Raw genomic sequence first — 13,829 nt, forward strand, 5'->3', positions numbered from 1 at the left:
AAGCTGTAGCTCTAGGTCCCGGTGACTGCCTTACCCCAGACACGCCGAACAAGTTGGGTTGGCCACACTTCTCCAGCAAACTCTTAGCTTTAACTCTTAGCTTTGCAAGAAGTTTGCTTTTAAGAGCCTCCAAACAATGCCGCCTGCACATGGAAATTAGACCTGCCCGGGCCGGTTCTTTCGCCATCTTTCCGAGTGCTCAGTTTGGGACTGCGTTGTTCTCTTGGAGGTTGGCCTTTGGATGTAAAGACACGAAGATACGCAACGCTCCTGCAGCAGGAAGCGGGGACATTCATCACTTGGGCTTGTGGAGTAGAACCTGGACAAAAGGCAGCAGGGAGCTTCATCGGGGGTCCTGGCCCTGGTGACTAAGGAGCGGGCAATTTCCACATCCATCCCATCGCTACCTGTGGGTTTTCTGCTTGCTTGGGTGTTCAGCATTTGTTATTTTCTGTTTTGCGCAGAACTTGAGTATTTAGGAACAGCCGGGTACCTGTACCGCTGTGCTGAAGTGAGTTTATCCTGGAAGAGGTGAGGATGAGAGTTTATGCATGCAAAAAAAAAAAAAAAAAAAAGAAAAAAAATCATGATTTTTCCCCTTCTTAATTTTAGGAGAAGTTATTTCAGCTTCTGTTGAAGCCAAACTGGCAGACTTACTGCAAGCCATCTCCTCCTTCCTGAACACATATCCTGCTTTGACCAGGGATGCCATCCAGCCTGCCATAGCGACCCTTATCGCCAATATCAATGGTAAATCCATAACCTTAGAGAACTTAACGAGCGCTGTAGTAATTGCCCTCTGCTCAGGGGTGACGGAAAGCTTTCAGCCGGGCTCAGCAGAGACACACACGGGTGTCCACGTGCACAGAAAGCACACGTCACTGCCGAAGCTGAGGAGAAGTCAGTGATCGTCAAGGCTTATTCGTATCCAGATCCCATCTTTAGGGAAGACGATGCTTTTAAAACACACGAAAGCACGATAAAGGCTTAGAAGCGAGAGCTTTTCTATTTAGGTTGGCAATCGTGCTGGCAAACCGCACCTATCTGTCTGTTTTCCACTAATAAAGACACATTGCGTTCGGACGGTGAGACCAAAGAACGGAAATGCGAGGCTCCGGGGAGCTGCTCTTGGCTTGGTGATGTCCGTTGGAGCGAGCAGGCGCGTGTCAGGACTTCTCTCGGTGCTGAATGCCTGAATAACGCCGGGCAAAACGTCTTCACGTGTTTGCTTGTGAGCGCGTGGCCGAGGAGGGGGGAGATTATGACCCACAGAAGGGTTGCGATATTTCGTTTACACAGCCCTTGGAGGTCTGCAGGTGCTACGCGCTAATTAAGAAACTGTTAACAGCCTCTAGGAGGTAAGGGCAGTGTCCTACGCCACGCCGACCTTCTTGGTTTGATGGTTAGGAATCCTTAGTGCTCTTTCTATCCTTGTTTTGCACATTATTGTTCTGGGAGCTTAGATATACTTAAATCTAGCGGAAAATCCTCACCTGAAAATTAGTCTCAACCTCCTCAGAAGAAAAGCATGGTGGTTCCCGGCCTTTGTTTTGTGGGTCAGGGGAGGTTCAAGAGGAAGCACTGAATGTCCCATCCCAATATTCTGTGTACGAGCAGAGCTGGGACTGCCACGAGGCTCTCGCCAGGGAGCTGGAAGGAAGGAAAGTGCACTAACCACACCGCCACTTTCACTCCCCGGTTTCTTTCCTCCCCTGCCTTCAAAAGACTTGCCGATGTGAAAATATATTTGCCTTATTAAAATAGCAGCGGTGACGTAAAGGGAAGTTTAATGAGACCTCATAGGGGGCTGCTCCTGTGTATTGTCTGCAGTAACTTGCCATTGTGCTTGGTCTAAAATAGTAATTAAAAAAAAATATTCACCTGTTAGAAACGCAGGAGGAGTTTGCAGGCCGCGCTGGAGGAGCTCAGTGCCAGGAGAGCAGCCGAAGCAGGTTTCTGCTCCACGATCAGCGCTGATCTGGCTACATGGGCCAGCAGAGAGGCCGCTGCTCGGCTTCCCTCCAGCTCGAGCACCTTGCTGGTATGCCGCACGCAGCTCTGAGTTACCTTGGAAGTGGAAGATGGGCCATTTCTCAAGAATTCCCGTACTTCCCTTTTGCAAGCCTCTGATCTGCAAAAGAAAGTTTAGGGTTTTACCATCTCCACTTTTACCCCCCCCAAAAAAAAATAAACCCAACCATAAAAGGACGTACTCATTCAGCAAGAATGAGACTGGGAATTGGGATTCCAAGTTATGTTTCTGGTAAATAAGGAGCCACACCCCTTGCTTTTGCTAGCTTTTATTAGTGCCTTTTTTATATATATATTTAATTGGAGGGGCGTTGCTGTACTGTGTTGCAATCCTTTTGGCTACAAATACCTTTACACTAGAAAAACACTTTTCATAGCACTTATCTGTAAACAAAGCACTTTGCAAACAAGGTATGATAATTATACTTACACTAAACGCGCCTGTAATTATACCGATTGAACATACAACACTGAGACACGGGCTACGGAAGATTTGATAGGAGAAACTGCTCATGCCGAGCCCTCCGCTGATCCCAGCAGCACTTTTGCTGTGGTTCTGTGTCCCGATTCTCCTGCGCTCTTCTAAAAGTCAGCCGTGGCCTCCAGAGTCTGAGCAGAAACCCTCACACACGCCACATTCACCTGAGCCGGAAACATTCAGCACTGAAGCAGTAACTCTGAGATTCTATGATTTTTTTAAACTTGTTTTTAATTGAACAAGTGTTAACGAGGGAAAGGTCAGCTGAATCTTAACTCTGACTTGCGTCTGGCTGGAGTCAGTGGGACAGAAGAACCTGTAGATTTGCCTGCCGTGAAGTCTGTGGTGCAACCGCAGGGAGAAATTTTGCAGGAGAAATTTAGCGGCGTTACTTAAGTCTCCAGCAGATGCTGAGGAAAGGGAAACTCCGCTTTTTGGGAGCCCAGGGCCATCAGCGTATTTTTTGGTTGCATAAGAAAACATAGGTTTTTAAAATTATTCATTATTTAGTGAAGAAAAATCAATAGCTTCACTGCTAAGCACAAGTTTGTTGGCCGTCACATTTTTGCTGTCAGTTTCTCTAATATTTGCAGAAGAAAAAAATTTCAGTTTCTGGTCCCTTCGATCTATAATCTTTGAATCAAATGTTTTCTATTACCCATAACACAGTTTCATCATTAAATCACCACCAGTATTCCTAAACCGAAGGCAAAATTCACCCATTTTAAAGACGGCAATGCTAGCTACGTGCTTGCAGCCAGTAAATCAATTGCTCGTGAGCAGGAGCATGTCATGCAGTGCGAGGGGTCGTCGGATTTAAAGCCTTACATCCCAGTCCGCCGTCCAGACAACGCTTCCGGGCTGAAAAACACCTTGACGCAAGCAATAGCTTTTTCCCCAGCTCATCAAAACCTTACAAAATCAGGGCTCCTTTTTAATTAAGAAACAAACCCTCAAAAGTTTAGATTTCAGTTTTGCTGAGCAGAAGTCGAGAAGGGCTCCGATCTCCAAGAAGGCTTCGTTACACCCATGCACCAGCAGAGAGAGCGGAGGAACGGTGGCTCAGGCGAGGGCCACTGCTGGCCTGTCCCTGTCCGAGATGCTTATCCTTTCCCTTCTTCTGTCCCCTCTTTTAACCTGACAGCCCTTTCCCCTCACCACCAGCAGCTTCCCGGTGGTTTGTTCGGTATATTTGGAAACACGGGTGTTTCTTAGGAAGCAGAAAGCGCTCGCCAGGTAGAAAAACTGGGGCTGCTGCGGTAGGTGCAAGCACGGAAGCCAGGATAACTCAGAAACGGTCCCTTCCTGGCTAATTAACGAGACACACGAGTTATGCAAATTACACGATCAAACAAATGTACGCTGCACACAGTTTCCTTACACGGAAGCGTGTCTGCAGGAAGCAGATTTTAGCTACAGCAGCCGCGCTCACCGACAGGCGCCTCTGCCAGTTATTTCGGGCAGGTCTTCACGTGCAGCCATCATGGACCTTTGGATAATTTCTTCACCTCTGATCTGAGCAAGAATTTGTGTTTTACTTAATTCAGCTGCGATTCAAAGCTGGGTAATTTGGGATTCTGCTGCTTTCAGACCAAACCACTGAAGATTCAGCCATGGGAGACCCAGAACCAAGTGGTATGTGATGGCATTTGAAACAACCTTTTATAACTGCTTGTAATGTAAGCTTTTGGGGCATGATATGACATATGACGCAGGTCAGCCTGTGAGCCACCTAGGAAATAGGGGTGCTAGAAAACAGCTGTAAGTTCCTCTAACTGGGGTTTCCATGAAGATCCCAAGTGTTCAGTTCTCTAAGTCTTTCTCGGACAGATGAAGTTGTATGATGCATTTGTACCAGACACTGACTTATGTAAGAGGAAAGGATGCAAACCCCCTTTTTCAGGAGGCAGAAGCTGCAACTTTTTCTCTTAAGAGATTGGAAGTACATAATGCTGGTACTTGCACATCACCAGCTCAAGTCCCTCTGAGGAAAATTTGCTATAAGTCCCCATTCTCAAAGATGACAACGTTAATTATGAACTTAATCGGTTTGAATCTGAGTAACACTTACCAATCGAGCACCTATAAGCACAAATCGCTCCTGCCAGAGCCGCATCTTCAACACGGGCCAGTGCCCGGTACTTCGGAGAGAGGTGGGGAAAAAAGAAATCTCCCTGGCTCTGTAATCAAGGAAACACAGTGAGCAACATTAGTCCTTTCCCTGCTGTCACATTCAAATGCATCATTATCTGCGTAGCTAGAAAACTCTTGATTTCAGCTTGCCTTTCAGCAGCTGGATCTTGCCTTGTCTTTGTCATGAAAATCAAAAAAAACATTAGTTAACAGAGTTTCTATAGCTCGTGATCATACGTGGGGATAGTTAAAGGATGTCTCGGTGTCTTTGATAAATTAAGTTGAGCTTGTTTAGAAACTGTATCGTGAAACTAGTTCTCTGCCCACCCTTGCCCTACAGAGCGCTTTTGTGTCTTCAGCAACGTCTGCACAGCCCCTCGTCGGAACTGACACTAACATCTAACGCTCTCCTCATCCAGCCTTGCGTGCAGAGGCGCAAGCAGAGCCTATTTCTGCTCCGTGTTCCCCTTTTGTACGCACCCAGAGCTTGCAGAGGTCCTCTTTCCGCGGCATTGCATCTGAAGCTCGTGTTAGGCAACTACCCGTCGTGTCCATCTCAGCTTTTCAGGGCAGAGACTTCCAGTCTGGTGATATAATTATCTGCACCTAATTTCTGGATGTTCGGCTATACGCTGCAGCGGAAGCATAACCATTTCTGAGGCCATTTAAAGACTCTGTAATAAATAGCTGGCTGCCTTATTTGTTGGCCTACAATCTTGGTCTCCTCAAGCACTTTACCAGGAGAGATGATGCTACAAGTCTGATCGTTTAATAAACTTAGCAAAGAGCAGGAATCTGTTTCTGAGATCCCCCTAGAAACAACCCTATACATTGATTAAAGATGTAGGTTTAGGTCTGTCAGTGAAATGGTTTTTAACCGAGAATACCATCCAGAACGTGACGTGATTGTAAAAGTCAAACGCCCTTCAGAAATCCGAGTGTGCCATATGTACAGAGTGCCTTTTATCAACAAAATCTCACCCTTTAGGGACATTTATTTGACAGCTCTTTTGCAAAACCAAAACAATTGGTATAAATTATTTTGTTCAGTCTTTTTTAGCCAATAAGTATCCTAGATTCATCCTTCTGCTGCTAAATGGGAGGTCCTTTTACTGCTTTCCAGTACTGGAAGCATCTGCTGTGTTTCACTGTCAGTCTAAATTCTTCTCACCACCACTAACGTGTCCTTATTCTTAATATTGAAGAAACAAGGAGTCTGAAGTTTAACGTAGTTGTACTTTTCTTACTTAAAAAGCAATGTTTATTATTATAAACACTGCAGGGGGCTGCCATCTATCACGACAAGTCTGGTTTACTAATATTTTCCTCTAAAGGCTGCAATCACCTCATTTTTATTTTGCAAACTAATGCCTCTGCGCTCAGTTTCTGCTGTCAGACATCTCAAACATTTGCAGCATGCCCACCTTCTTTTTCAATGAATTGACGTCTTAAGTGGAAATTCTCCTTTCTCCCCCACCCCAGCCTGTTTCATTAATCCCCTCGTTAGTATGTACTGCTATTTAAGAGACATCTGACCTCGCTAGTATTTCCTGTCAGTTGTGGGTGATCGCACTGTTTGGCAGCGCTTTCAACCTTCTCAAAAATTAGCTGATTTAATTCAGTTTTTGCCAGGGCCTTTGTTCCACTGAAACAGGAAGAGAAGATGAGAAATCAGAGTGAAAGATAGGAAGTGGTCTTGGTTTTGCAAAACCGTTGTCAAGGAACTTGAATTATTTTGTTCCAAACTTGTTATTCTTCAAAGACGCTGTTCTAGGCAGCTGGAGCATCGTCCTTTGCTGCCAGCCACAATCGGAGTCTCACTGAGGGATATCTTGGTTAAAGAGGGAGGATTTCATGCAGGAATGGTGGATGACAATTTGAGAGTTTTCAGACTTTGGCCTAATTTGTGGCTTAGCAAGAAGGGGATTTTACAGAGATGCCGCTAAGAAGCACGAGTCCTTTTACACAGAAATAAGAGATTTGCCCCAGTGGAAAAATTCAGATGTTGTGTTGCAAAGCACAAGACTGAGTGCAGAGAAGAGGAAGGCACTACTGGGAACAGGCTTGTGATACTAAGGTTTGGCAACGGTGCCACGCTGAATTAGGGTTTTAGACATTTACCTCATTTCACGGTAATTGCAGCTGAAAGGGAAGTGATGCTTCTGCTGAACGAGAGCTTCTCCTGCTAAAAATATCCTCGACGCTCTGCACACCCACTACTGTGGGAGCTTGCTCTCCCCGTAACAGCGGCAAAAGGCAGAGAAGAGCAGTGAGCTTTCCAGAAGGTAAATGATGCAGATGAAAGCCTTGAGCAACTAAGGATGGGGCAGAACTTTGCACAACAACCGGCCCGCTCCAGCGCAAGCGCTGGCCATGCAGAGCTGCTCTCCTTTAGGATGCAGGTCTAGTGCCAACACCAGAAGAGATTTCTGCTGGAATTGTCTACGATAAGAAGAATAAGGATACGCTGTCCTTCAAGAACCATAGATGGTTTTTAATCTCCAGAAGAGTTAGTTTCTAGATCAGCCTTCCAGTTGTCTTTGGGTTATCCAGTAAGAGAACTGGTTTTAAATTGAAGCATCCACTTGTAAATAAGGTTGCAGAGTCATAGCAAATGGACAGAGGACCAAGCCAGAGTCTGTCCAAGCCTGTGGTCCTGAATCCCAGCGCCGCAGCAGATGCTCTGCTACCTAATCCTCACTGGTCAAGGCAAAGGGCTTTCATCAGGATTTGACAGATGAATCAGTTTATGGATATTTATGGGAGCCTCTGCAAGCCTGCCTGGCACAGGGGCTCCGTTTTCCTTCCAGCACAGGAAAACATATACAGATGTTTGCATATTTAGCAAGTGGGCAATCAGGAGTGGACAATTTATCGGGAATGGACATCCTGAAGGTGTCCAACAGCCAGCTGACTAGTGACAGCTGTGACAAAGACCAATACAGTCAAGGCAATTTATTTTCTTGATGAGATAGGTATAAGGCACATGAATCGTTTGGCCCAGACCTGCACCTGCCAAAAAGCCACTCGAAAGATTCCAAATAGATGGGACAAATTGGTGCTGCTCCTGAATGACAAAGGGAAGCACATATTTAAACTTGCAGCTGATGTTATTAGCTGTGTTCTCACAGCAAGGCTAGGAAAACGTTTTTTATGTCCAATATTTTTATGTCAAATTTTTCCACCTTCCTACTTTTACAGTATTTACACATGATATTATCTTATTGAGATGAAGCAAACTTGTGAAAACTCAAGGTTCTTATCTTACGGCACGTCACAATAGCTGCTTTCAAAAGCAGAACGTTTCATTTCACCCATCACCAGCGCCGCTCAAGTTGAGTCACTTCCTCCTGTTGTACAGTCCTCTGCTAGTGATAAACAAGAGAAATTAAAGCTGTCGTCTGCTGATGGAAAGTAACAAGAGTAGTTAGGATTCAAATTAAATTATCCTGAACAACTTGTGTCTCTTACAGGAAAAACCAGAATGAGAGGTTTGGTAAACTGCCCGTGAACCGTCTTAGTGTGAAACGTGAATTTATCACGATTAAGCACAACAGGCACTGGGTTCAGTTTGCAGTTCTCTGTTAGCATCACCGGTGTTTTTAAACCCCTTCCCCAGGTCCCCCAGGCACGGCAGACGAGTCTGAGCAGTTCCTTGCAGTTCCTTCAGACCTCAGTGGTTTACAGTAAAAGAAAAAAACCTAAGTGTGTCTTCACACATTTTCAGTGTCTCATGTCGCTTTGGAGTAAAACGTTCAGAAACCTTTCAAAGAACAAGGCCAGCATAAATATTCATTATCTGCTCAGCAATAAAAGCAAGTAAGGAGCGTTTCCCAGCTCATTTTATTGATGCAAAAGGGAACACAGCATCTGGCCCACGCTGCTCAGCACTGACTGCGAGTGGAAGTGCGGCTTCAGCGTCCCACCCAGCCCTCTTCACAGTTATTTCTATTTTTAAGCTGGTGATAGGGTTAGACTGGTTGATGTTCATGGCTTGGACACTGTAACTATACGATTGTCAGGGCGCGCTCTCGTTTGACACCAAACAAGGAGCTCTGCAGAACAAAATCCCTAATACTTCCCCAACTTTCTTTTTAATTGTATGTTCTCTCTTCAAATCCTTTCTTTGAGTTGTCTGATGTCTTTATAGAGTAAAAAAACACCATGTATGGATATGTACATGCTCAGAGAGTCCCTTATTACCAGTACAGACAATTACTGATGCCTTATCAGTACAGGCAATGCTCAGAGCGTCCCTTATTACCAGTCTTGTGCTTTTCTGCATCATTTTGGCTGGAAGGGTGGAAGATGACCAGGATATCTTACTGATCCCCCAAGCAGGTCTCCAGTAGCGGGGTCTTCCCCCACGTGCTGGGAGTTTCCCCCAGAGTCATCGGCCTCTCCCAGAGGCAACGGTGCGATACTGTTTGTAGGCTTAACGGCAGGCCAGCTCCTAATCAAAACCTGACTTGGAAAAATCAGTATTTTTCAGGACTGAGACAAGGCCCAGGGGTAGCTATAACTAAATAAGATAGAAACTGACTTTTCTACCAAGCACGATTTGAGCAACATTTACAAGTACTTGCTGCTCACTGTCAGACTCAACTAACAGTGAAGCAACTCTAGATTCAGGTCAACCACATCCTGTTTCCTGGAATGTCAAAAGGACAAAGGGTAGTGAAGTTTTCTTTTGTTTTTACCAATTGTGCCCAGTTTCGTATTTTAAACTATTTTTACCTCTTTTTTTTTTTTTTGGTGCAGCAACTTTCAGCCTGAGTCAATTTTAGTTTCAACCCTCAGTGACAAACACATGACAAAGTGGAAAGCGAGATTAACGGTATCGATAACCCCACGTAAAATGCACGCGCTCACCTCCACCCTGCTACATGTGCAACTGCAGGCAAAACATGCCTAGACCTTACAGAGATGTGTGGCCGCAGTGCATTGCCCCTCAAGTGGGGACAAGCCCATTTTATATTTTGCACGCCCAATAATTTGTATCTGCTGGGGACTGAATGAGATATAATGTGGATTATCACTATAAGTAAGCACATATAATATATACGTCATGCGTAAGGAACGGGCAACTTCTGCAACGCAGCCCAGGCCGTTCTTTGCTACCCGCGTGGTTCTGCCGACGGGGGTTGTACGGCGTGTACGCGGGTTTGATCGAGGCGCAGGGCACGCCGCTGCATCCTGCGAGCCCCTCCAGCGGGTCTGGAAGCACCGAAATAAGGACAGTGGCACTACTTCAGCTCAGAGGTGCTACGATAAAGGTTTCCGTGCTTTTTCACAGATCTCAGGTCTGATTACAAGCCCTAATGTCAGCTTACACATCTCCCTTGGACATCTGCAGACTCATTTTCTGGGGGCTCTGCCAGACGAATTTAGCATTCCCAAAGTTTTCTTTTGAATCCCATCTTACCCCCGGCCTCACCTCGCTGTGCTTTGCCAGGCCATTGCAGCTTATGGCTTCCCTGTCAATCTGTGCAGGGCAGCAGGGCTCGGCCACGCTCTCCTGCAACAACAGAAACCATCCTGCTCACCTCAGCGAGCTTCGGGTCAAGCGTTTCAGTGAAATGATTTCTTCTCCAACTCCAGGTCTCAACAATCAAGAGAAAACACCTGAAAATAGGAAGCGATACAGTGAGATATTCCGGAGCCTGGATGCCATAGAAATCTCAATTGGAAATGCGTATGTAGAGAAATGGGGCTGAACTGCTTTTCTGGGTTTTTGGAACCTCCATTTATTTAATTGCCTTTTTTTATTATACAGGACGGTCGATATGTTCATTGGCGATGCTGACAGCACTGACGACACAGACCTGACTGCAGAAAGAGAGGTCGTTCCAGTAAGCAAAGAATGAGACCCATTTTATTAATATAATATTTGTATTATAATATAATATTTATCCATTGCCAAAATGCATGATTCTATGTTAGTAAAATGGTTTTTTGGGTGACCATTTAAAAAAATAATAGTTACAGCTCTTACTTGAATAGACAGAAAAGAACTGTGCAACATTTGGTTCTAACAGTGACAGAGGTGGCAACAGAACAGATAATATTTAGTGGAAACATTAATGTACTGTTTGGATTTATATTTTTCTGAAATAGAAGATGTGGAAATCGCTGGTTTAAGTTCTGTGTACTAAGAAAAAAATCAGACAAGACAGCAAACCCAAAATACATTTGGGAGTCACGCATCAAAAATCTCTACAATTTTGGCCTTAAGAAACAGAAGACCGTCAAAATAGAACTGAATGTTTTTTCACTTGTTTTGGGCAGTATGAGACTTTTGGGGATAATCAGCCTCATTTCATGCTTTTCTGTATAATCAAAGGGGCTAGGAACTTAATTTTTCCTCTGACAGCGACTGTTCTCATGTAATCGTATTACCTAATGAGCTAAACTTAAAAATAAAAATCAATTATTTTGTGATTTATAGTAAAGTAAGAGCTGCCAGCATTCAGTTTTGCAGCCCTTTTCCAGCCTTAATGACGTGATTCCTCCATGTTTCTGTTTGTGGCAGACTTTTATCCCGTGCTACCTTCCCCCTGTCAAACCTCAGGCTACTGTTTTAACTGCCCTGCCTTCCTTAGCTGAGCAAAATTGGCACTCCAGCCGGCCTTTTTGAAGAATCCTCTGAATTTCTGAACACTCCTTTTTCTTTCACTGTTTTCCCCATTTTTTTTTTTCCTTTTCCCTCCTACAGTTGAGTGAAAATTTCTGCGAGAGCAAAACCAGTTCAGAGAGGCAAGTGCAGGCAGACATAACAGGTAACATTGCTAATTAAAACTCAAAGAGGTGACCCGAGAACACTTAATCAATCACCTGGCAACAGTGCTGGCAGCCTCCTAACGACACGCATGATTGACGCCGGTGTCTGTGCTGGCATCGGTCTCGGGCTGAGCTCGACCTGATGCCCAGCAAAGATGCCGATGCCCGTTTGAGCTCAGTAGTCCCGCTGCTTCCTCCAGTACGCAGGTCTTCCCCTCTTCGTTCGTTAACATCTTGTTAAGGAGCTTCTCACGGGGTCTTGATTTCTAAATACCGAGAGGTCAATTCCCAAAAGTCTGCCGGTTTTAAGCACAGTAAAGATCAACCCAGTGAAACTTGGGATACTCTGAAGCACCTTATTACCCACTGGGAGGGTTCTCACCAGCTCTGTACTTGTCACTGGCATCATAAGACGCAACATAAAATCGTTTTTTCTTCATATAAAGTCCCTACAAAGCAAAAAAAAAAATATTCTAAGCTGCTTTCTCACAGATTTCAGCTTGAAATGCATTCAGATTTGCTCACTGCAGTGATGAATCTGTCTTAGGTTCCACTAAAGAACAAGAATCCTTCCTGCAACTCCCCAGTAACCCAGTAGGTCCTTCACTTTTGGATTTCAAAACAAATGAAATAAAAATATTTAATTAAAAGCGGAGGGCAGAGGAATATACGTGTCTAAATTACCTGGAACTTGTGTGGTTCCAGGGGCAGGACTGCACAGGGTCACCGTGAAATAGATCATAATGACATTGTGTTTTTTATGGCTGGTATCAGAGGATTTCACAGCACCAACTCTTAAGACCCCAATTTTGCCACTTTTGGGGGAGCCTTCGCCCATCAGCCAGAGCTGTTCCGAACCTGGATTTATTCTGTTGCAGTCCAGGAGGCAGATGAAATGCTGATAAAATGTGAAGGTGGCATCGACGCAGCCCTCGAATATGCCAAAATGTGGTGTAAATACGTCAAAGAGCTGCTCAGCTGGATTGAAAAACGTCTGAGTTACGGTGAGTCTGTGCACAGAACCAGCTGGGAATCTGTACACTTTTTGATAGCTTTTTTTAAAAAAAAAATATCATAGCCAAGAACACACACTTGCAAGCAAAAGTAGAGTAGTGAGAAACTGGCCAAATGCCCACACTTTTAGTCACTTTTGCCTTAAAATAAAGACATGGAGTCAGAATTTCTTCCTCACGGAATAATCCTAATTGACTGGAACGACGTCTGGCTTTGACCAACCCACCTCTGCGACAGTAAATCCGGTGTCTAATCCCCTCGGCCCTTTTACAGAGACGGAGTTTGCCAAAGGGACGGTGAAGATAGCCGAATCGGGACGAAATGCCATCTCCCAACAGGTATGGGTCCTTGCCACGTTCCTGCTTCACTGCACGGGGTTCCCCGTGGACGACAGGAGCCCTGTACAGAGCAAACACGAGGCTGTTCACACACATGAATTGTTTGTTGAATCCAGCTTAAGCCCTACAGCAAACGCGTCTCCAAAACCGTTCCTAAACCTCTCGGTATCGGAACAATTCCTTTCCTCTATTGGATGATAACATGGGGAGTGAGTGATCGGAAAAATTAAACAGAGGGATGAACAGGCAAGGAGTCAGCGCAATACTGCCCAGCATAAAGCTCTTCCGCTTCCAGCATCCCGCTATCTGTGTTGTCTGAAATAACGACTGACCCCCCCCCCCATTCCCCATTTAACCAGCATAGACACTCTCACCTTTCTGTAAGAGATCTTGGTCATAGCTACCAAAAACTCTTTAATTTAGGAACATTGCAGTGATTCTCCATCAGTTTAAATCTGCTTTTTTGGTTTCTGCAGTACAACATGCCTCTTCAGAGCCTATATACAAAGGTCCTGGAACACGACATAAAGGTTGGAAATTCAGCTACTGAGACTGTGGGATTGCTCCAACAGAAGGAATTCTACCAGGTACTGGATTTCTCCATGGATTAGATAAATTTGCTGAAAGATTAGATGGGAACATCACAGAGACCCAAAGAAAGTGATTTACCCTCGTGGGAGGGGGTGGAGGGGATAAGGGAATGAAACGCACACTAAGATTAAGGCAAAAAGAGGCATCTTGCAAAGATTGCTTTCTAATGTTACGCCCTCATCTGTCAGACACTTTTTCCTGCCTCCTGAGGAACTGTCGCCATCCTAACTATTATTCCCCCGCAGCCTCTGTCAGCCAAGAAGAATGAAATTGAGAAATGGAGGAAAGAATTCAAAGATCAGTGGACAAAGGAGCAAAAGAGAATGGTAAGAGGCCGATGGGCCTGACCTTTACACCAGTCACGGCTCACAACACTGAAAACAAATGTTTATGAAGTAAATAATGTAATACGCACCCTGCTATTGAATAAAAGTACTTTTTTTAAAGAGCACAAGGGGGGAATG

General features: G+C 44.9%; 1 protein-coding gene across 1 annotated transcript in view; it reads left to right on the plus strand.

The window, feature by feature from the left end:
* Window positions 1–4,122: 4,122 nt before the first annotated feature.
* The window catches only part of GMIP (GEM interacting protein), a 17,262-nt gene continuing 7,555 nt past the window's right edge, over window positions 4,123–13,829 (plus strand). The window contains exons 1-8 of the mRNA XM_009697409.1: window positions 4,123–4,144; window positions 10,244–10,337; window positions 10,419–10,494; window positions 11,358–11,421; window positions 12,301–12,426; window positions 12,710–12,774; window positions 13,251–13,361; window positions 13,611–13,691. Coding sequence (XP_009695711.1) covers window positions 4,123–4,144; window positions 10,244–10,337; window positions 10,419–10,494; window positions 11,358–11,421; window positions 12,301–12,426; window positions 12,710–12,774; window positions 13,251–13,361; window positions 13,611–13,691 — 639 coding nt within the window. The remainder of the gene's footprint in view (window positions 4,145–10,243; window positions 10,338–10,418; window positions 10,495–11,357; window positions 11,422–12,300; window positions 12,427–12,709; window positions 12,775–13,250; window positions 13,362–13,610; window positions 13,692–13,829) is intronic.

The sequence above is a fragment of the Cariama cristata genome, unplaced genomic scaffold (genome assembly GCF_000690535.1).
Source record: "Cariama cristata isolate BGI_N322 unplaced genomic scaffold, ASM69053v1 scaffold14413, whole genome shotgun sequence".
Classification (NCBI taxonomy): Eukaryota; Metazoa; Chordata; class Aves; order Cariamiformes; family Cariamidae; genus Cariama; species Cariama cristata.